General features: G+C 42.4%; 1 protein-coding gene across 2 annotated transcripts in view; it reads right to left on the bottom strand.

Moving 5' to 3' along the window:
• The window catches only part of nck1b (NCK adaptor protein 1b), a 142,351-nt gene that overhangs the window by 24,384 nt on the left and 92,554 nt on the right, over positions 1 to 25,413 (bottom strand). The window contains exon 1 of one of the 2 annotated variants that reach the window (XM_084326695.1): positions 22,644 to 22,717. The exons of the other annotated variant lie outside the window; for it this stretch is intronic. Within the exon in view, the coding sequence (XP_084182821.1) occupies positions 22,644 to 22,677 (34 nt within the window). The 5' untranslated portion in view covers positions 22,678 to 22,717. Of the gene's footprint in view, positions 1 to 22,643; positions 22,718 to 25,413 lie in introns of those variants that run through there. 2 annotated transcript variants of the gene reach the window in all.

Here is a 25,413-nt window from a genome sequence, read left to right on the forward strand (position 1 = left end):
AACACATTCTTCACTAACATAGCCACAACACTGGTTAGTAAACTACCCTCCCACTCAGGGCATTTTGGGGTAGAACACATCCTAGCATACTACAAAAACCTAGGGGTCCGCAAAGACTTCAAACTTGAATTGGTAACAACAGATGAGGTACTCGAAAAACTGAGCGCCCTCCAACCTAACAAGGCCACTGGCCATGACAATATCCCCTCCAAATTCCTCAGACTCAGCAGCCGCCATCACCCCAGGCATCACACACATAATAAACCTATCCATAGAACAGGGACACGTCCCCAAAGACTTCAAAATTGCGAGAGTGACCCCCCCCTGCACAAAAGAGGCAGCAAATTAGACCCAGGCAACTACCACCCTGTTTCTATTCTTACCTCCATCTCGAAAGTCATGGGAAAAATTGTCTACGAACACGTCGAAAAGTACCTTGCAGAAAAAAATCTAATCTACAAATTCTGGCTTCAGAACATCCCACTCCACTGACACATGCCTTCTCTATTTGAACGACCACATCAAACAAGGTGGACGCGGGCAAATAACATATATTATGTTATTATGTTATTTGATACTATCTTGTCTAGCACAGTCTCTGGAGCGTAACAGTAAGAAGCATTTTGTATGAAAGTATTCTGTACTTCTGTATGACAACTATTAAAGAACTTGAACTTGAACTTGCATGGTCATGCTGGACCTCCAAAAGGATTTCGACACCGTCAATCACTCCATTCTAATTGACAAGCTAAAAGCAATTGGTTTTGATAGTTTATCACTTTATCAGTGAGCTGGATGCAATCCTACCTGGAGGGGAGAGAACAGATGGTAGAGGTAAACAGTACCCTATCCCCCCCTCCCAGTGAACTGTGGTGTTCCACAAGGAAGCATACTAGGACTGTTACTGTTCATAATTTATGCAAATGACATATCAGCTTGTGACTGCAACTTGTTCCTGTTCGCGGACGAGTCAGCCCTGCTGGTCTCTGACAAGAACAAGTTACAGGTTGAACAAACCCTCAGCTCAGAACTCTGCAGAATCTGCACCTGGCTCGCTGATAAACTATCATTACACCTGGGTAAAACAGAGTCCATTCTCTTCGGATCAAATAACAAACTCAGCGAGACCAACGGCTTCTCTCTTACAGTGGGTGACAATATTGTCACAAGGCAGGGTTAGAAATTAAAAAAAAATTTCAAGGGCTTTTTTTGCCCCCCTTAATTGCTTTTCGGGGGCTTTTTTTTGTATTTTGGGGGCACAACATTTTTATAATGAAAATTAACATAAAGATTATAAAACATTGTTGACACTTTTTTTACAGTCTTCGTCCCTATGTTTGATAACGTAATGTTAATGTCTCCATATATAGGGCTCTACGCTAACCTTTTTCCCAAGGAGCACATGTGCTCCTAAATAAAATGTTAATAAATAAAATCTAAATACAAATTTAGGAGCACACAGAAATTTAGGAGCACAGTGACAATTGTTCAAGTAACACACACACACACGCACACGATGTGTGACATCATGGCTTGGTTTCATGTTTTGAGGTACCTTCAATTATCTGTAAATAATACATACATACTCTATCTAAATAGATTAAATATTATTGTCCCTGAGTGAGGGCAAGTTGTGTTGTTGTCTTGATATAATAACCGGTTGCCTCTGGATCAATGAATGTCTAATATTGAATAATATTATTAGATATTTTATTTTTAACATCCCTAATTTCAACAGTCAAGAGGCTTGTTTCAAATTGATGAAAAACCCCACACACGCAACGTTTGTGAGTATAGGCTCTGGCCAGATCGATCAATGAAATACGTTGCGCGCTCAGCGCTGTGGAATGGAGGAAATGCGCATCGGATCGGATTTGGATGTTATTCTTTTGGAGTTGTGTTACAAATGGAATGGTCTTTCCCCGCCGAACACAAGTTACTTAACGTTACACAGAACACAGGTTGCGCTATGCAGATGCTTAGCTTGCTAACATTAAGATAGCAGTGTAATGCTTGATGAGAGCAGAGCGCTCTCTCTGTGTTCGCAGCACCTCTCAAGTGCCTGTAACACGCAGCGGGCCCCGCCTCCCTCCTCCTTGGAACAAACATTCCACCCAAAAACTGAATTTCAGTCCAGTTTCAATCTGAACTATTAACAGCGGAGCTGTTTTGTAATCTTCACAATCACTCGTCTGTCTCGCACACTGCAAGTAAATGATTTTTCCGGTTTGCACACACACATATTATTAGGGGCAATACGAGGGAAATGCTCGCACTGTAGAGCATATATATAATTATATATATAATTAGTAAACTGTCGGGGGCTTTTTTTGCCCCCCTTAACTGATTTTCGAGGGCATTTGGTCAATTTTCGAGGGCATTTTGCCCCAAGCCCCCGTTAATTTCGAACCCTGTCACAAGGAAATATGAAATTACATACATGGGTTCCATCTAGGGCTGGGCGATATAACGATAACTATAAATATCGCGATATATTTTAATAATCGATATCGAATATCGAAATTAAAAAAAAAATCGAAAAATCGTTATTGTTTTTGTGACCTGCAACAGGGCAGTTTTAAAACCAGAGACAGTGGACAGACTTGTCTTTCTTGCCTGCAACTTAACACTTTGGTTGCCTAAGGTTAAATTAATGATATACCATAGATTGCCAGCGCTATTTGTCTATGGAGAAAGTCCCCTTCTTTGCAGGGCTATAACTTTTTAAATTCTATTGCTACATTGCCATTATTAGGGCCCATTCAAAGTCCTATATGTATTGTTCATTGTGTAGCAACGTTAAACTTTTTCATTCACATATTCATAGTAAAGTATGGTCTAATGTATAAGTATGTTTTCATCTCTTTCTGCAGCTTTCTCCAGAACGTGATATATAGCCCCAAATGCATTATATTGATGATGAAATACAGTTTGATGGCAATCAGCGCGATATAAAAAATTCCAACTAGACGTACTTCTAGAAGTTACTACACGTCATCTGATGTTGACCGGATGGGCGAGGGGGCGTTTATAATTCCGTGGGCAGCGTTATACCCAGGGATTAAAGCAAAAAAAAATCTCCTGACTGAACTTTTTTTCTGGCCAAGTCATATTCTTATTTTAACCTCTACTGTATTTTTTTTTAATAGTGTTAGCGTTTTAAGGGAGCCTACTTGTAGAGCGAGCCTACTGTCCTGACTGTGACTATAGACCCTACTGTTGTGTGCTGGAGAGCGTGAATGCAAGTCTTGTGGCTAGCTTCTGATTGATGGCGAGCTAGCACCCCTCCCCACTTTGAACCATGAACTAAACGGCTTGTTATCATACAAACAAGGGACTAAACACGTTTCGCAATTATGCCACAACAACAATGGACAGTCTCCTCCCCACCGTTTGTATATATTTATTTACCACCCACTCACTCACCCCCTCCTAATGTACAGTCTCCTCCTCATCATATGTATATATTTACTGTTAGGATCTCTGGGTAACAGTACTGTATATTTGCATATCGTATATGTGACAAAATGTAACAGTACTATTACTATATACCTGTAAGGCATGTATGTCCCTATGTCATAAATGTCATGTATGTTGTGTATGTCATAAATGTCACTATGAATTGAAAATGGGGGACCCTGATGATGTAAACAAGACAAACGCCTTTCTCTGGTCTACATCCCCTTAACAATTGTGTGTATTGCTACTGGATTTACAAGATCCAGAGTGAATGAATGAATGAAAACTTTATTTAATACACAAGACCCTCTTATTGGGACCAAGTAAGGTTGTCGATAATCCAATGTATAGTTACAACCCCCCCCCATCCCACCCAACCACATCCAATGTACAGTTTCTTCGTCAAATGTATATACTCTTTTTAGACTATTTTTGTATCACAAACAATAGGCTACTGTATTTGTAAATCTGGTATGTCATAAATGTATAGATGTAGCAGTATTGTCTATCTGTATGTCATGTGTGTCATATATGTTATGATGAACTGAAAATGGGGGATCCTGATGTAAACAAGACGAAAGTCTTTCTCTGGTCTGCATCCCCTTAACAATTGTGTGTATTGAGCTGTACTGTACCCATTCTGCAATCTGTTAATAACAATCAATCAATATTTAACAGATTGCAGAATGGGTACAATACAGTACAGCTCAATACACACAATTGTTAAGGGGATGCAGACCAGAGAAAGACGTTCGTCTTGTTTACATCAGGGTCCCCCGTTTTCAATTCATAGTGACATACATGACATACAGGTATATAGTAATGTTACATTTGTGACATATATGATATGCAAATATACAGTACTGTTACCCAGAGATCTCCCGGACAAATGGGAGAAAGACGTTTATTGAGCTTAAAAACAATTGATAACGCAAATAACGTTCTGATTAACAAAGTCATTCGTTTTGTGGCATTAACGTTATCTAGATTTATCAACATTCATACATTTATCAGAAAGCGAGCGGCGCAAGCACACACACGAAACACCACCAACAACAACAACAACGACAACAACACACTGCTTGTCGCGTAAATAACGTTCTGATTAACAAAAGGCATTCGTTTTGTGGCATTCACGTTACCTAGATGTATCAATAGCAATAGTAATATATATGTTTCTTTAGACTAGAATAAGTCAAATGAACTTACGGTCTCGTAAAAGTTGCCGCATGTTCAAGTTTACTCGCGAGTAGAGCTAGACGCTAGAGAGTCTCAAAATGGGCGCTTCCCATTGGTGCTGAGCACAGCGGAGGCGGGTGAAAGGGCTGTAAACTCAGAACAATCTCGCCTTCTGGTTGGTTGCATTTGCCTGAGAATTTGCCGATTGCTCGCAAATGACTGTTTGGTGCGGCCGCGGTAGGGGAAAAAAGGATATTTGACGCCTCTGATTGGCTCAGGTTAAAATCCGTCACGACTCCGAATCAAATGACGGAATCTCCAAATCAAATGGACGGATATCCGTCCCAAGACGGAACGCTTTAATGCCTGTATACCAATCATCTAATGTGGGTCAAATGTTGATAATATCAGTTATTATCGAAGACGGTAACGTTACACGCTGAAACTCACCCCAGTCTCCGCGCGCCGTTGGGCGATCATCGTCGAGTAGAAATTTTATCATTATGGGATATATTATTACCCGGTCCATCTCCAGCTTGTATAATGGTATATACGTCCAAATCATGTTGTTTATCGAGTTATTGGCAATCGATCGCTATGTAGAGTGACGAGCTAGAGTCACGGGACATGTACCGAGTGGCCGGAAGCAATACGGACGTCTAGCAAAACCTCTAGTGCGCTTCCTGTTAAGCGCTTGCGCCGATCGGCCACCAGATGGCGCTCCTGAACCGCCAGAGAGCTCAGTGGGTCCTGCTGGTGGATCTCAGGCCAGCGGAGGGACATTATGAATCCGATCGCAGATTTTTGAAATATTGATATAAAGACGACGTACAGCGTCCCCCGGCAACTTTAGCATGGCCAGCAAAGACGTCTAAAGACGGCTCCCGGCACCCAAAGTGTTAAAGTAATGGCTTTGCTTGTCCAAATGACAATACTGACCAAATTGAGATTTATTTTTTCTTGTCCATTTATTGTTTGCTTTCTAATTTAAAATACAGTTTGAAACCGTCTGTACACAGTAGGCTATGTGTGCTAGCAGAACTAGACTCCAGTCATGAGTCACGGTGCACATGTGCAGTGGTTTGTCCACCAAAAAAGCGCCAAAAGATCGAAAATAAACTAGCAGAGCCAGAACTATTCAACTCCCCTGGAGCCACAGCCAGCAGAGAAGCCGGTTTACTTTCGCTTTTAAACCAGCTGCAGCCTGAGAACTGGAGTGTGAGGGGATGTAACACTAAAGATGGCGGCAATGACAAAGAATTGCTGCAAAATAAACATACATCTGTTGTTAAAAAAAAAAAAAAAAAATTAATACTTATAACAATTCGATAATTATCGATATCGAGAAATATGATAACATTATCATATAGTTATTGCGATATGATTTTTTTTCCATATCGCCCAGCCCTAGTTCCATCCTAGAGGCAAATCTTTCCTGTGACAAGATGGCATCCAATGTAATCAAAAAAGTCAACCAACGAACAAGATTCGTGTACCGGATCTCCTCTCTGGTACAAAAATAAATACCCTGGAAGCACTCATTCAAGGGTACTACGACTATGTTTGCACCTCATGGTACCAAAGCACCTCAAAGGCACTAAAAACAAGATTACAAACATAACAAAACAAAGTGGTCAGACTACTGCTTGACCTTACTCCTAGAACCCACCTCCCCCCTGCCCATTTTGACAACCTAGGATGGCTTAGAGTAGATGACAGAGTACAGCAACTTGCAATGGGCCTGGTCTACAAGATACACTACACCACTAAGGTACCCATGTACATGTCGAAATACTTCCCAAAGGTCAGTGAATACCATGACCACAACACCCGAGGGAGTTCCACAAATCATGTCCAACCCAGATTCGGCTCAAACAAGGGACTAAACATGTTCCGCAATTATGCCACATCAATGTGGAACACCCTACCCACAGCCGTAAAAAATGTGAATCACTATCCACCTTCAAAACCGCTCTCAAAGAGCACCTACAGAAGGCTGCAATTTGAAACTGGCCCACGTAAATGTCTGAACCCCCCTCCCACCCCCTCCTAATGTGTTAACTCCCCCTTGTATGTATATATTTACTGTTAGGATCTGTTTAACAGTACTGCAGGGCTGTACGCTAAGCTTTTTCACTAGGGGCACACTTGCCCCTAAATGAGAAATTTAGGGGCAAAGAATATTTTTTAGGGGCAAATTTTTAAATAACTATTTTACCATTATAGTAGGGCTGGGCGATATGGCCTCTAAATGATATCGCGATATTTTTTGGCCATATCACGATACACGATATATATCGCAATATTTTGACATTTCCTCTAAAGCACTTAAAAATGCTTGATTTAACCCTTTGATGCATACAGTCACGCCAATATGATGATTATAATAAGTCCCTGCAACATATGTTTGCATTATTAAACCATGAAGATGCTTTAAAAAATAATTTAATGAAAATGTACTAAGAGTAGTCTACAATAAAAAATGTATTTACATCTAAGACCATTTATATAAAAACTTTTGGGTGCCTTTTTTTTGCACAGTACTGTGTTTTCTATCCACTTTACCCAAACACACACACATATATATACACACACACACTACTGTGAGAAAATAATAATCACACACACAAAGGGATAATGGCTTATAGCAGACTTAATGATTTTAGAATATTTCAGATAATGAAATTAAATGTTTATATCATCAACTATCCAGTTAGTATTTATACTGTCTGTAACGTTTGGCTACTTTAAATCATTGAATGTAGAGAGAGCTGTACTGTATTGTACCCATTCTGCAATCTGTTAATAAAGTTTTCAATCAACAAGAGCGAGCGAGAGAGAGAGAGAGAGAGAGAGAGAGAGAGAGAGAGAGAGAGAGAGAGAGAGGGGGCGAGAACGAATGAGAGAGCCAGCCCCCCCCCCCCCCCCCCCCCCCGGGTTTTGTTCTAGGTTCGCGTTTGATCGCCTAAGCTGCCGTAGGTGATGACGTCACACTCGAATGATCGCCTAAGCTGCCGTAGGTGATGACGTCACACTCGAATGTAAACAGGAAGCGTTTAACAGACGGAGATGGAAAGTGGATGATATACAGTAACAGAAACGAATAACCAATAAATATGAAGTTATGTTTAAACTTCTGTTGTCAAGCGTTGTCAATATAACCCACCCCCTTTCCTCCCGAATGGAACTAGTGTTGTGGAGTCCGCTTTGACTGGTGTCCAGGGTTAGCAGCAGCTAACGCTAGTTAGCTTAGCATAATCCTAATGGTACCGTGGATAGCAGCTAACGTTTGCCCATTGCTCGTGTCAATCAAATTGCATGTTATTAAAGGTCCGCGCTGGTCTGTCTAATGAAATTACAACCGCAACATTATGCCCTGGTTGTAGGCTAATGTTTTATCCAATTTGTATGGATTCATTTAGGAGTGAAATGCGAATGAAGGGTTGCAATCACTACTCGCAAGCTTGCCCCCCAGATGATATTTTCCACTTGCACCGGCCAGATTAGGGGGCAATTTGCGACGAGATGCTCGCAGTGTACAGCCCTGTACTGTATATTTGCATATCTTGTATGTCACAAATGTAACAGTACTGTATATCTGTATGTCATGTATGTCATAAATGTCATAATTAGATTAGATGATTAGATTATTATTATATCTGTATGTTGTGTATGTCATAAATGTCATTATGAATTGAAAATGGGGGACCCTGATGTAAACAAGACGAAAGTCTTTCTCTGGTGTGCATCCCCTTAACAATTGTGTGTATTGAGCTGTACTGTACCCATTCTGCAATCTGTTAATTAAAGTTTTCAATCAATCAATCAATCAAGTTCCTCAAAGCAACAAAGTAATGCGAAAGTGGAAAGTAATGCGAGTAAGCAAAAAGTAATGCAAGTAAGCAGAAAGTAATGCAAGTAAGCAGAAAGTAATGCGAGTAAGCAGAAAGTAATGTGAATGTGAGTAAGCAGAAAGTAATGCGAGTAAGCAGAAAGTAATGCGAGTAAGCAGAAAGTAATGTGAGTAAGCGGAAAGTAATGAGTAAACAGAAAGTAATGTGAGTAAGCAGAAAGTAATGTGAGTAAGCAGAAAGTAATGTGAGTAAGCAGAAAGTAATGTGAATGTGAGTAAGCAGAAAGTAATGCGAGTAAGCAGAAAGTAATGAGTAAGCGGAAAGTAATGAGTAAACCGAAAGTAATGTGAGTAAGCAGAAAGTAATGTGAGTAAGCAGAAAGTAATGTGAGTAAGCAGAAAGTAATGTGAATGTGAGTAAGCAGAAAGTAATGCGAGTAAGCAGAAAGTAATGCGAGTAAGCAGAAAGTAATGAGAGTAAGCAGTCAGATCTATAGTGAGGTGAGGAAGACACTCCAGAAGGCGTTTAACCTCTTAGCGTGCATGGGCCCGCCGTCAGGCCGCCATGCCTGTGCACAGGACACACGCCGCAGCACTTTGCAAGCGTCTACCGGCTCGGAGCTGCATTTTTCGCGGATCATGTAATATACTGTTCAAAACTTGAATTTGGCGCCTTTCAAATGCCACCTCACTCTACCAATTCTGTGCCTCGGTTCTCGAGTTACATGACGATATGTCTCTTTTTACAGGCGGCGTGTCAAATGACCATGTCTGACTGTATACGCTCGAGAACTGACCAATCACAGCTGATTATTGGTCAGCGTTGTAGCCAACGAGTGTCCGCTTCCAACAATACCCCAAATAGAGGAAGTAGGTGAAAGTTGACGAGCGAATATTTGTTGTGACTGAATCTTCAGAACGCATGGAGGTGGATATCCATTTTGGATTTGCTAGCTTTTTTGATACACGGTTTACTAAAACCTTTCTCAAGCACACATTTCTGAACTGATCTTTATACAATTTGGTCCTGTACGTACTACATAAGAATTCAGGCTATGGAACCGCAGTGTTTTCCAGCTCATGCCTCTATGCTGGAACTTAAAAACAGGAATCTGACAACCACTAAAGAGAAATGCGAGTACACAAGTTCAACTCAAGTTCAAACCTCTGTTACTCTATTTCATTAGCACTAAAGTGATCATCCTTTTTTGCTTTAGTAAGTTCAGAATGTTACCTTTCAAAAGAGACCAGGCATGTGCTATAAGTATAAAGTATAAAGTTAAGCTTTGCAAAAAAAGTATGGAGTCCTCAAACTAAAATGGTCCCGTTTTGGGGGTGACGCTTAAGAGGTTAACAGCAGTCTGCTGTGTTTGTGTTGGAGGTTCAAACTGGAGAAGGTTCACAGCAACTACGAGGAAGTGTCTTTTTAAAATAAATAATAAAAAATGTAAAATGATAAAAATTACTTTAGACTAACAGCCCCCGGTGGGCAGTCGTTAGTGGTTAACATACTGTTGTATTCGTTCGGTACACAGCCGTTCGGTACGGTACACACTGAAACGGTTCGGTACGGATACGTGTACCTTTACACCCCTAATATATATATACACGTAAAGTAGGTTTACATCATACTAGACACTGTTGGAGCTTATGGTTTAGTACATGGAGAGCAGTATGTGCGACACACTACATACAACATACTTGGAGGACTTGCACACAGGTATAAGTGACTGTTGGTAATAGCCGAAGGAAAGTAAAAGGAAAATACAGTCACAGCTGTTTTCACTTGCTAACTAAGCAAAAAAAAAAAACACAAATGATGAGTCAGTGGCCAGTATGTTGTCGCTGACCCGGAAGTGAAAATGGTACTGGAAAAGACCAGGCGCAAAGAATTGTGGGATTGAAATGATCATGTAGCAGCCATCCACTCCACACTTGCATAAATGTGGTATGCATAGGAATCTCATAAATATTTGCATACTAAAAAGATCACATACTGGAAATCCATACAATATAGTATGTAGCATGGAGAAAATATACAATATAGTATGCATCATGGAGAAAATATACAATATAGTATGTAGCATGGTGAAAATATACAATATAGTATGTATCATGGAGAAAATATACAATATAGTATGTAGCATGGTGAAAATATACAATATAGTATGTATCATGGAGCACATACAATATAGTATGTATCATGGTGAAAATATAAAATATAGTATGTAGCATGGTGAAAATATACAATATAGTATGTATCATGGAGAAAATATACAATATAGTATGTAGCATGGTGAAAATATAAAATATAGTATGTAGCATGGTGAAAATATACAATATAGTATGTAGTTAATTATATAGACAGACACGCACACATTGGTGGTGGTTACTGGGAGTACTGAGAAGCGGTGTCTTCATGACGTCACACATCAGTCGACACATGACGAAACAGGTGTTTTAGACCGACGGCGCTCCAAATTATGCATCCCAAACATAACAAATTCCAAAACAAGAGATCACTAAACGATAGCGGATAATGATGACGGTCCGCTTCCACTTGAGAAACAAAAACACACACAAACCAATTCAGTGGAAACATCGTTCCGGAGGCTAAAAGCAACAACAGCAGCTATTTCATCAATGAATCACCATAATTATGAAGGAGGGAGGAACACCACAGGTCCTGCTTCCTCTGCGAGGTCTTCCCGTCTGGCTCCACTGCCTCCCACGGCCTTCGCAGAGGGAAAGACAATCGTTTCTCTCATTCCTCATGCTTGACCCCACCACCTACAGTTAGGCCTAACCACTACCTACTGCATCTAGTTTGTGTGTATGTGCGCGTGGGCACCGCTGACGCGCATGCGGTGCGCCCAACGACATCCACAAGCCACCCTGCTGCACTCTGCCGCTACTTGGGAAAAGCCCTGGCGACAACGGGAGGAGGAGGAAAATGCAGGCATTGTGCGCTGGAAAATGTTTCTCTCCTTCTCTACGTCAAAAGCTCTTTCCTGTGTGTTTCCTGAGAGAGAGGTGGGGGGGGGGGATACGGAGGAAGGAAGCCACGTTACATCAGATGCCGTTGGCAGTAAATCAGACCGCGAAGACGACAATAGAACCGAATGCTTTGTTTGTTTACCCCCCACTACCACCAACGACCCAGAAAAACTTCACTTTTTCTCCACAGATGAGGTTGAACCCAGCGGGAGGAGAAGAAAGTACTGGAGAGTTTGGTGGCCTCGCGGCGAGAGACAGGAACTGCCGTTTCGGTTCTCAACACTGGCCTCCCCAGGCCGGGCCGGCTGGCCATTGTCCACCAGGGCCCTCTCGACCTCTCCGCTTCCCCCCATTGCCAGAGCTCTTCCTCTGCGGGCGGCAACACCCCGCGTCGCGCTGTCTCAGAGCCTGAACATCCCCCTCGTCCAAAGGGACGCTTCTGTGAAGCAGAGTTCAGGGGCACCGCAATGGCTTGTGGACATAAAATGTATCGCTCCACAATCAGTATTTCAAAAGGTAGAGCAAGGTCTTAGTGAGTGCGCAGTTCCTAGAAAGGCATATGCAAAAGCGGTGATATATACTGTATATAGGCAAAACTTTTTATTTTCATTATTTCTCTGAGCAGTATCCGTTGCTTCCTGGAATAATAATAATGGCATTGCACATCATAACTTTCAAACCAAACTGATTTGAACAAATCGGTTTATAGTTGTGGGATATGTGCGAGAACATCCCCTTGTCCAAAGGAACGTTGCCGTAGAGCCATGTTCAGTGGCACAGAAATGGCTTATGGACAAAATATAGCACTCTTAGCACCGTTTCAAAAGGTAAACGTGTCATCATAAATTTGCTGGGAGTTTTGCTCGAGGCCAAAACGCGAGTCTCAACTTGCCTAATCAACACCGGGACTGAGCGATGCCTTGTAGCCTGCTAATCACACTGTCAAATTCTTACTGTAATGTTGTTAATCAACTGTGTTGCGTAAAATATTACACAGCAATAGCCGTGCACTGCCACCAGTGACACAGTAAGCATACATTCACTACACCCCCTAGGTGCTTAACATGTCACATGAAACTGGCTACCATTTGTCACATCCACTATAACCAGATGAGACCCGAGATGTTAATGCAGTCCATGGTAAGACTCAGCCACATAGCTCAGTGTGTGGCATCATCATGTGTACAAAATCGGATGCAGCTATACCCATACTAGTATCGGATATCACGCCGATACACAACTCTGTAAGAGCATTTTCCACCAATACAAAAATCCTATATCAAGGGCTATTTCTAACTTGAAAGATCCAAGCATTACTGGCAGATAGAGGCTTGTTTGACCTATACATGAGCTTTATAATTGAGAGAAATTGATTCTACCTCAATCATTTTGTCCAATGACCCCAAACTAATAGTCTACATCTATACTGTTGTTATTTGGCATTGGGTGATATTTAAAGTTTAGGATCTGGATCAATAATGGTAGTTCCATCAGTACAACCCTAAATAGAACCAACAATACATCCCTAAATACTACCAACAATACATCCCTGAATACTACCAACAATACATCCCTAAATACTACCAACAATACATCCCTAAATACTACCAACAATACATCGATAAATACTACCAACAATACAACCCTAAATACTACCAACAATACATCCCTGAATACTACCAACAATACATCCCTAAATACTACCAACAATACATCCCTGAATACTACCAACAATACATCCCTAAATACTACCAACAATACATCCCTCAATACTACCAACAATACATCCCTAAATACTACCAACAATACATCCCTGAATACTACCAACAATACATTCCTAAATACTACCAACAATACATCCCTGAATACTACCAACAATACATCCCTAAATACTACCAACAATACATCCCTAAATACTACCAACAATACATCCCTGACTACTACTAACAATACATCCCTGAATACTACCAACAATACATATTGACAGAGAGAGATAAAAAGAAAGCATGAAGAGACTCTGAAGGTGTGCTCTCTGTAGTGGAGCAGGGTTGGCAGAGGCTGCATTTTAAAAAGGCTACAGCTTCAATCAACACTGTGCTGCTGTTACTATTGGTGGTTGACTGATGGCTCTGCAGGAAATGCAGTTCTTTCAACTTCAGCCGTCTCAGACATCAAAAGCCCCTGAGAGAGAGAGAGCGAGAGCAAGAGAGAGAGAGAGAGAGAGAGAGAGAGAGAGAGAGAGAGAGAGAGAGAGAGAACTCCTCTTGCTTTTTACTGCAAGATCTTTGAGGCTGCATGTTTGGTTTCCCTCCGAGACTTATGTTAAGCAAGAACAAAACAAACCTTAACTAATTCCAGCTAAATATAAAACCGCTCAATCATAAACTTTATCTAAAGAATACATCTTTCTAGTGCATGTTTTTATGCCATTCAGCTGGCTTATAAATTCAAATTAAAAGGTATTTCAGAATGAGTAGAAATAATATCCATATCAAGACGATGGGTGGAGGAATCACATTGTGAATTGTTCCGTCTGACTTGATCGCTGTCGAAAAACAAATGCAACCTCACTGGAATGCTTTGAATACAGTCAAACATCAGTTACATCGTATCTGACAATCTAACATAAACTTCATCACCGATGATATGATGATTGTACCGTCTGGCACACGGGACAGAATATGTCAAGGTACATTAGGAACATGTTACTTTTTGTCATGGCCAGCATTTCTTAAGCTATGGGTCAAGAACCAAAATAGGTCTACCACAAACTGAACGTCTAGACGAGAGTTCTTAACGAGTTTAGTCTAATTTGAGTTTCAACTAGTTTTATAAGACCAAGGTGCTTAACCCTTTCACTACCACACTACCAAAGGTTAACCTTCTGTAGTGTGGTAGTGAAAGGGTTAACCGTATGTAGCGTTGTAATGAAATGGTTAACAGTCTGAAGTGTGGTAGTGAAAGGGTTAACCGTTTGTAGTGTGGTAGTGAAATGGTTAAGCTTCTATCAGGGTTAGAAATTAACATTTTTTTTCAATGGCTTTTTTTGCCCCCCTTAATTGATTTTCGGGGGCTTTTTTTTGTATTTCGGGGGCACTGAATTTTTATGATAAACGGTAGGGGTGGGACGGTTCACAAAATGGACGGTTCGGTTCGTATCACGGTTTTGGGGTCACGGTTTTCAGTTCGGTTCGATATACGTACATTTTTATAAAAAAAAAGTTTACAGTGTTACAGTGTTTACAGCCTTAAATAATGTTTGGCACACAAAGACCGAACTGACTGAAAAATATAGGCTACATTTGTAGTATTAACTTAGTGCAAACAAACAATATGCTCAGCCAGCACTAGACTTTCCTTTCTTTAATATAAACACAAAAAAACCATGTTTAAATTCCCTGATTGTCAGTTCTTAATGAAAAGATTCGTGTTCTGCTTGAAATTATTATGTATCTGTCTACATTTATTTAGACTAACATTATTTAAATATTGAGTGCAACTGTGGTGGATTACGTAATTCGGTGAGTTGGAACTATCTATGGGTTGGCGCCGGGTCCCCACGGACATTTTAGTGTCACGCACCTTCAGCTCAGGCAATGTTATTATCAGCTCCGGTAGCTCCGGTAACGTTAGGAGGTGATGGCATGCAGTGGGAAAGCGGCAATAGTCCCGGTTGGAGTTAGTAAAACACAGTTGTATGTTAGCCTTCTTGGATGTTGAATAAACGCCTATCATTGTCTTTAAACACCCCGCCTCTCAGACTCCCATTTCCTCCTCTGCTAGCTAGTAGCTACGGTAACATTTCATTGACTGTATTACCTCGCGGGCTGATTCTATAGTTAAAACGTGCGTCGTGTTGTACAAACTGCTAACGCTATGGCAAGATGTGTGTATGCCTATGTAATGTTAATGGCTATGTTTTTAAAGTCGTAATGAAGATTGATTTAGATTGTGCTTGCCATTTGTACACAAACTGACTAGCACCTGGCTCAGCAGCAGCAGCAGCCAGTGCTCACCTCCGCCAAATGAATTTTTTTTATTTGCGCGTCATCTGAACGTACGATACACAGACGCGCCATTACCGGATAAATATATATATATAATTAGTAAACTGTCGGGGGCATTTTGTGCCCCCCTTAACTGATTTTCGAGGGCATTTTGTCCATTTTCAAGGGCATTATGCCCCAAGCCCCCGTTAATTTCGAACCCTGGCTTCTATAGTGTGGCAGTGAAAGGGTTAACCATCTAGTGAAAGGGTTAACCATATGTAGTGTGGTAGTGAAAGGGTTAACATTATGTTGTGTGGTAATGAAAGGGTTAAAATAAAAAGGTGACTGCCACCCGTTTTTTTAAATCCACGATTGTTAGGTGTGCCGTAGGACAGTTAGGGTGCTTTCACACCAGAGCTGTTTGGTCCGGACTATCGGACCAGAATTCGATAGTCCGCTTTTTTGGTGTGGTGTGAATGCGCAGTCGAACTCTGGTGCGGACCAAACATGCAAACTCTGGTCCGCCAAAAAACATAGGTCTCGGTTCGCTTCATCGGACCAAACGCGGACCAAATATAGGAAGTCACCTGATAAACTGTGCATCTTGGGTAGAAGGAAGAAAAAAACACTGCGGCACGCGGTATTCACTGCAAAACAAGCACACTGTAAACATGTCTCGTGGACAGACTTGGGTGAATGATGAAGTGAAAGCCCTGATCAACATATGGGCAGAAGACAAAATAAAACAGCTGCTTGTGGGCACTCACAAAAACAACGAGGTTGTTTAGCGAGAGGATGGCGGTAATTGGTTATAATCGAACGATGGATCAATGCCACGTCTCTTCTACTATCACGCTTCTTGCGGCTGTTTGTGTTTTCGCAGATTTCACTTCCTGAAGGGGAGGGATTTCCACTCTCCATTGTGTCCAATAGACGAGCGCCCTTTTCGACCGCGTGACATTGTTCAGAAAGTTTGGTGCGCTTGACAAATTGCAATGTGAATGCAGACGAACCAAATGACGAATGCAACAATGTTGCAACTTCACCACCAGAACCGCACCGAGTCCACCAGAACTATATGTGAAAGCCTATTTCAGCCTATTTATGAATTGTTTTCAAATAAACGCTAGATTATCGATAGTATGTGTAGTATGTATCGATAGTATGCACGCTATAGAAGCGGTCTGAAAAATATATTCTCTCATTTCCTGATCAGCGAGCACACACACACATGGGGCACACGCTGATATATAGGTCAAAATAGATCCGATTACCCCAAGACTGGTAAAATAAATAGCTTACCTCAGATCAGATGTTATCCAAAAAGATTATTCCAATTCCTGATCGCCATTCCAAATATCGATCGCATTTATTGATTCAGCGTTGGGTACTGTAAATTATGTATTCCACGCGTTTTCCGGCTCGGCTAATCACTTGGGTCTCTTCAGATGCCTCGCCAGAGAAGTAACATGATCAGTCTAGACTCTAAACCAATGGGGTGCAGTTACACAGGGAGAGACGATAGGGGGCGGTATTTTCACAATTGAGCTCAGAGAGAGTCTGCAACACTAGCGTGAGGCTCGATTGATGAAATATGAATTAAAATCGCTAATAAAAAAAAAAACGACAAACAAACTATATAGCGTTGGTGGCACTCAACTGGCGGCATGAACTAACGACAAAACGCGCCCCTGGCACTCAAAGTGTTAATGTTTACTTTTGACTATCAACTTAGACAACGATCCAGTCTACAATATAAAAGATTCTCACAACACAGATGGATGATAAGCAGTAATGTCATACCACCATCTCGATAATAACAGCAACTAACAAGACCTGACCCCTTCTCACATCCAGTCATCCAGTCTTTAGTTACCATCGCAACAACTCACTGCGCGATTCCCTGCCTTTTGGCAGACAGAGGTCGTTATTAATTTAAAACATTCAATTATTTTCTCTGAATATGTTTGTAGTAAGAATAAGTGATTTAGTGGTTGCCGCCATCTTTTATGCTGCTCCTCGTTACATTGAGTGTCAATGGTGAATCAGTATATCGTCCGGTCCTTGTGTCATTCCCCCTTTGAGTCTGAAACCCTCACTGTCCAACGGACACAGGCTCCTGTCCTATGGATGACATGAAAAATAAAGTCTGCACACACTAGACTACGCTCTCATATACATTTATTAGTGTTACCTCTGCATGTGAGGTTTCAAGCATTACGCTCTTCATCATGTGGCCAAAAAGCATACGCTCAAACCATGGGGGTAACGTGCCAATGTGGTGGTCATAGGGATGGGCAGTGATTTTCTAATAGTTTATGAGACTAATTTTGTCTTGAAAAAAGGACCTACACTGTGCCAGGACAGCTGAAACTGCCAATTTTCCGCCGTTTTCTAAAAACACACCTCTTCAAACAATATCTGAAATGTATGTACCTTACTACTATATTTATACTAATACCCATCATGCCAATATGTTTATACTACTATGCACTCAAGAGTGTAACACTCAAGTGACACTATTTGACAAACAATACCACTGACCCTTAGCTGCCAGAGATGTACCCTTCCTGCTGTCTTGTTGTTCACAATTTGTAAGTCGCTTTGGATAAAAGCGTCAGCTAAATTACTAAATGTAAATGTAGTGTATTGAAGAGGGGACCACTATTGACTGTTACACCACTGAACGGCATGCTGGGTACAGCCCGCAAGCTAGCCAGGTAGCATAACAGCTGGGAGAGATTTCATCCACAGCGGATGTTTTATGAGTTGTCAGCTCCTTTCTGTCATTCATTTCTATGCTACAGACGCGACAGGCGCGCTCCTTTTCCCAGCGCCGCTCCGCGCGTTTTAGCGCTCTCGGCGGCACCATTTTTGGGCGGAGCGCTCCCAGCGCATAAAGTTGAAACTAGTTCAACTTTTGGAAAGGAGCGCGCTCATCAAGGTAACCTTTTTCGACCGACCAATCAACAACGAGGAAGTGGCTGAGCCGCGGCAGTCGCGAGACTCAGGAAAACGCTCTTGAGCTTTTCTTTTTGCTTTTCAAAGCGGTCCGCCTTGAAAAAAACATCCGCTATGGACACAAGCCCTAACAGTGCATTCAAGAACAGAAAATAAAGATGAAAGGTCCCATGCATTATAAATGGCCTTTTCCAGTGTTTAGCATTGTTTCCTAGCAATGGGGGATTATATCAATGTGGTCTGTGTCGTTAATTATCATATTGACTCATCAGTCTAGTCTCGAGTTCACGAGATCTTCCCTCACTCAACTAAGCCGTTCTGATTTGACAGTATTGCTGTCTTCAGACTGTCTTTTGACCCAAGAGGCCCAGAGAGAGTTGTTGATAAAGCTAGGGTGCAGAGTCATTACAAATGTTATTTTCTATATCTTATATATTGTTATTTGTATAAGATATATATTTACAGGCGGCTGGGTGGCGCAGCGGACATTGCGCTCGTCACCAACGCAAGAGACACCGGGTTCGAATCCGGCTGTCGGCGTTGCCTCCGGCTTGGGCCGGCCGTCATACTAACTCAATTGGCAGAGTTAGCGGGTGGGAAGTCGAAGGGTGGTAGTCTGGTTGTTGTGAACAGCGACTCCTACAGGTCGGTTGGGGCGCCTGCACAGCAAAGTCAGGAAAATGGCTGGGGCAGTGTGAGCCTCCTACATGTTACTCCTCACCAAATGAGAGTCCACGCTGGCAGGTGAAAAGATGTGACAGGCTGCCTCCACATGTATCGGAGGGGACATGTGATGCAAGGCTTCTATCCTCCCTACAACCGGCCAGTGGGGGGCATATGCGAGCAACGATCAGGACAGGGGAGGGAGAATTGGCACAAGAGGTAAATTGGGATGGGGAGAAAAATCACAGAAGGAGAAAAAAAAGTAGATACAAAAAAAAGATATATATTTACTCTTTATTGACCGGATAGTATTTTATTATTCGCCCTTTTTCATATGCAAGTTATTTTCCATCCAGGTCTGACTGGCCATTGCAGGTGAGGGAGTTACTTAGTGCTGCACACTGCTGTTTCTGCTCCTCAGTGGAAAGCTTAGGGAAGTTGATAAGCACCCCAATCTGTATTTTTATACCAAATGTGACCCAGTCTGGTGATGATGCCTACAAGTCGCCAGGGTGAAATGACAGATAGACACAATATATATATTTTTTTTTTATATATAACTACAGTTCGAGAGTTGAAGAACATATTTAGTACAACAGCGAACAGATATAATAACTCTAATTGTAAGAATTCTGTGTTTAAAAAAGGCCGTTTTGAAACACAGTTTGTGCTCTCCACAGAGGAGAGGTGGGGGCTGGGTTTATTTTTGCATCTGAATAGAGCTGCGTGTTGGGATTCAGATTCACTGAGCCAGGTAAAGGCATTCACACAGAGAGAGTCATTAACGTTAACGATGGACGCATTCAGGTGAGGGTAGTTGTCCACGCCCCCCCCCCCCCCCCCCCAAACTAGCTGAAGTGTGAACATCTTTGAGAGGCGTTTTCTCCCCTTGAGTGTTTTAGACAACAGACTGAACAAGATTTAAATGAATATATGATATTCAAAACATTCTCAGATTTCAAAGTATGACACATCATTTGAAAGCTTACATTCTGTACTTTCACAATCTGGAAAAATCTGGAAAATGAAAATAGAGACATGTAGGCACAAACCCTGGACTCGGTCACAAATGCAAGTTCACGGTCAACTTTGATAAACTGCTTGTAAAACCTAAACAATGTATTGTACAATGAAGTGATGAACATATTTATTTTCAGAACAACCTGGGCTATCGGAATATATATGACTGTCACATGGATGTAGTATGTATTTATATCACTATATATACAAATAAACTAAAAACGGTAATAGAATATCACCGTGAACATTTATTGGTGTTAGTATTACCACTAGGGATGGGCAAAGCTCTCAAAATTGCTATTCCGTAGTCACTGGGAACTATTCGACTACTATTCGAGGATTGCACGTTAACATGATTTTGTTTTTATTCAATAGCGAATGTGAGATAATCAAACAAGCAAGCTAGCTGGTTGCTGTCATTGTGGCTAGCGTTAGATATTTGGGAGTCAGACCAGGCTGTGCGTAATTTCCGGGAACAAAAGCATTCATTCCGAAAGTTACATCACTGGTGCTTGAAACGTGTGAGCAATTTTGAGAGTTTTGCCCATCCCTAGTGGTAACACCAATACATGTTCACAGGAGCAAAGTTCAGTTTGGAACATGAGTGCTTTCGTGCTTCGCCTGTGATCCTGCGGCCGCCTCTAGTCTCCTATTCTCCTCAACATGTTTACGACAACGCTTGGCCACTTCTCGACGAGGTCGGCCCAACACTTCCATTTACGCAATGCTGGACGGGAAAAGAGATGCCGCAGGAAGGGAAGGAAGACGTGAAGAAGACAAAAGAAGGGCGGACAGGTTTAGAGAAGGAGAGCACACTAAATCTCTCTGATTACGCCCGGACCAAGGGACTTCACTTTGCTTATTTGCTCAGGACACATAAGATTTGGAGATGGAGAGGATGGGAGGGATGGAGAGAAAACCTTGCCAGAAAGACTCAACAGACAAGACTGCTCAACAATGATTCAACTTCCCTCCTCGACTTCAACAATGATTCAATTTCCCTCCCTGACTCCCTCCCCCCCCCCCCCCCCCCCCCTCTCGCTCCTCCAGTGCTCAGGCTCAGAAATGTGGCTCAAATTAGAGCTTCCGCTCGCTGGGGAGGCCCGAAAGACAGGAAAACAGAGGAAGAGAAGGAAGGAGAGCGGGAGGGAGAGAGAGAGAGAGAGAGAGAGAGAGAGAGAGAGAGAGAGAGAGAGAGAGAGACGGCTCTTAAGTTTACACACCCAACAGGTTCGTTAGCTCGTTGCTACTTTTAAAAGCCACGTTTCTTTTCTCATGACACCTTCTGAGATCCTCTGAGTGCAGATCGAGTGTTTATTCACAGCAAGTGGGCATGTGCACGCGCGCACACACACACACACACACACACACAGGAGGCAGACGAGGAGACAGAGTGGAGAAGACACCACTCAACAGTTACAAGGTGCGATTACAAGCACACCGGACAGGGTGGGGGTGGGTGGAGGGGGGTCTTTAAAAAGTGTGTCAGTGCGGCTGTAAAGTATCCGCGGCCCACAGAACTGCCTGGCTAGTGACATTCCTCTGATAACCGAGCGAGGAGCGGTGCGATGGGAGCCCCTAGCCCACCATCAATCAGCATAACGCCACCACCACCCACCCCCGGCACAATGACTACAGTGTTCTACATGGACACCCCGTGTCTCCCTCTACTGTAACTCATTATAGAGAGAGAGAGAGAGAGAGAGAGAGAGAGAGAGAGAGAGAGAGAGAGAGAGAGAGAGAGAGAGAGAGGGGGGGGGTAATCCAGGGACCCCTCCGAGAACGAGCTGGTAGGACCCCTTACGAAGTTTGTAGCGTAACAGAAAACAGGCCCACGATGGCCTCCATCGCGGTCTTCATATATTCCTGAAACAGGGGGGGGGGGGGGGGGGGGGAGAGACTTTCTCTCAAGCATGATAATGTAATCCAGTGAACAGCAAGCCCACTCGCTAAGAGGACGGACGGGGCGAAGAATGGAGGATTACAGCATGTGTGTGTTTGTAGAGAAAAAGAAAGAAGCGGCCAGAGAGAGACAGAGACGGAGAGAGAGAATGAGTATTGAGGCAATTACAGGCTTCGGCTCAGTAGCAGAGTTTTCAAAAGCATATCCGCCCAGTCTCTCTGCAGCCGCTAACGCAGACACAACCTCTAAAGGCTGTGAAGACGCCCTCTCTCTCTTTCTTTCCTTCTCTCTCTGTGTATTAACGCACAACTAACACAACGAACACAACGAACACAGCGAACAAAAAAGAAAATCCTTATTTACTCAAGCTAAATATATCACATTCATTTGCATACACTCAACTAACTAGGGACCGTCTTAAAAGTCCCTCCTCGCAAAGCCAGGAAAGGAAGAGAGGGGGAGAGAGAGAAAAAAGAAGAAAAAAAACATCTGAAAACTTCACAGAACAAACACGCAGGTCGACGGCTCTTTCCAACAACAGCCAACAGAAGAACCCTTCAGACAAACTCCAAGAAAACATCCAAGAAAAGTTTTAAAAGATAAAAAAAAAAAAACTCACGAAAGAAATGTTTGAATAGGTTAGCCATGTCCATTTTGGGCTCGCTCTCCCTCACTCTCTCTCTCCCGGCCCCCTTCCCACTGCAGCTGTGGAGTCATTCCATGTGAACACCCAAAGAACTGGGCGGATAACAGTCACCATGTGACCCGGGAGAGCCAATGGAAGCGCAGGGAGAAAAGAGGCCTCTATAGTCCAACTCTGGAAGGCAGAGTAGAGAGAGGCCTCGTGGAGAGGGAAGGGGGGGGAGAGAGAGAGAGCACGAGTGAGGGACAGGCCGAGAGGGAGGGAGAAAGAGTGAGAGAAGGAAGGAGCCATTTCATCACCATTCAGAGGGCGCACGAGAAATGAAAGAGGGTCTTTCCAAATAGATACATTCTATGGCGTTTGCTTGGACAGCGCTTCGGGTGAGTCAGCTTCTTCCTCGTGTCACATGGTGCTAGTTGCCTGTGGAGACACGCTCATAACATACAACAAACCCAGGAAACACCGATGCACAAACACACACACATTCTTGGATTACCCCACTTGTGAGGGCCTTCCATTGACGACATTCTTTCCCTAGCCCCTAACCTTAATCCAGTGTGCCTAACCCTAACTTGAACCTTAAGTCTTTCTGCTAACCCTGAAATGGCCTATTTTAAAAGTTAGGACGGGCCAAAGATTTACTCAGCCTCCCCCACACACAAAAAGTCTTCACTTTCTTTTGTCCATAACTCAATAGAACACACACGCACACAAAGAGCCATCTGCAGATAGCTCATACCATGACACATGCTTTGAATGATGACACCAACCCACACCCAGCTATAAGCCAAGGATTTAGAATAGTCTCCCATCCTCCCACATGAGATATGGAAACCGGGGGCCACCGCTTTTCTCACTTGGTTTCAACCCCCACACATGTTGAAGACACACCAACAAAAACAACACCGTCCTCTGCCAAGTTCACCAGTCGTAAATAGCCCAAATCCATTAAACAAACTCAAATAAGTGGGATCAAACGAACGCAAAGTTGGCAAAACATTTTAACAAGTGAGCAGCCTTTGGGGTGATGATATTTTCTAAAGAGAAGAGCTTGATTGGGACTTTTGAGTTAGGTCATGTTTCACATTAGTTGACGCTGGGTGGGTGGGTGTGTGCGTGCGTGCGCGAGTACTGTGGGCCAATTGAGAGCAGCTGGCCCTTTGACGGCCCCTGGCCTGTGTACGTAGGGTCAGTGTGTGTGTGTGTGTGTGTGTGTGTGTGTGTGTGTGTGTGTGTATGTGTATGTATGTATGTATGCATGAGACTGTCTGTCTTCTGGACATCTGCTCACCTGTGATCCATGGAGGCAGTGACAGGCAGAGGAGAGGTGGGAGCCTCACAGCTGTGGCCCGTGACACACACACATACACAGGCCTAAACATGTACTACTCACTGTACTATTGATTGAAAACCTTCCGCACACAACATTTGTGCTTTTGGCATTTTTTTTTTTTTTTTTTTTACTTTGTACAATTAGGCCAAACCCTCAAATAACTATTTTAGAGCTATGAGGAATGTACTGTATTTTTATTCTAATTGAGTGTATATACTCTACTACATCCTGCACAATTGTACATTTACATTTAGTCATTTAGCTGACGCTTTTATCCAAAGCGACTTACAAGTTCTGTACGACAAGACAGCAAGAAGGGTACAACTCTTATCAGCTGAGTAAAAATGTTCATCAAAGTGTAGCGTGTTACAGTGTAGGTTAGTTTATTAGGGCAAGTGCATGACAGTAAGGTTAGTCAGGGTTTTTTTTTTTTTTTTTTTTTTAATCATTTCAGATAATGGTTGAAGAAGTGAGTCTTTAGTCGACGCCGAAAGATTGGACGGGATTCGGCTGTCGTATTTTGTACAGCCCTGTCCTATATTATATCCTATTGTACTTTTCTTTTCATTTAGATTATGTATTCAAATAAAATAAATTTGTACTACCTTAATTGTCAGAACCAAAACAAATTCTTGTGTGTGAACTTACTTGGCAATAAACACTTTTGTGATTGTGAATGTTTTGTCGACTGCCCTCAACACGGCAGTGTTCTGTTCACCTGGAGGCTCTAATGATGAGATAATGATTATCTAATCATCCTGAAATCAACGCTAGATTATCACTATTACTCCTTGTCCATACATGAAATGACCGTCGTAACGGGGCGCTCGCCCATCGGGAGCATGTCTATGTTCCCCGGGTCCTATGTTCCCCGGGTCCTATGTTCCCCGATTGATTGATTGATTGATAATGTTAGACCACCAGCCCTGATTCCAAACTCTAAACAACTTCGAAAGAGGGCCTAAGCTTAACCAGTTCGAAACAAGGCGGACATTAATAATTAATAAAATAATATAAATAAATAAAATGTTCAATCAATTAATCAATCAATCGGGGGACATAGGACCCGGGGAACATAGGACCCGGGGAACATAGGGATGATCCCCGCCCACCAATAGCTCAATGTTATAGATAGCTAGCCTAATAGCTAACGTCATAGATAGCTAGCCTAATAGCTAACGTCATAGATAGCTAGCCTAATAGCTAACGTCATAGATAGCTAGCCTAATAGCTAACGTCATAGATAGCTAGCCTAATAGCTAACGTCATAGATAGCTAGCCTAATAGCTAACGTCATAAATAGCTAGCCTAATAGCTAACGTCATAGATAGCTAGCCTAATAGCTAACGTCATAGATAGCTAGCCTAATAGCTAACATCATAGATAGCGAACGCTAACGTTTGCAAACAAAGC

This window comes from Notolepis coatsorum (genome assembly GCF_963971535.1).
Source record: "Notolepis coatsorum genome assembly, chromosome: 12".
NCBI classification, from domain to species: domain Eukaryota; kingdom Metazoa; phylum Chordata; class Actinopteri; order Aulopiformes; family Paralepididae; genus Notolepis; species Notolepis coatsorum.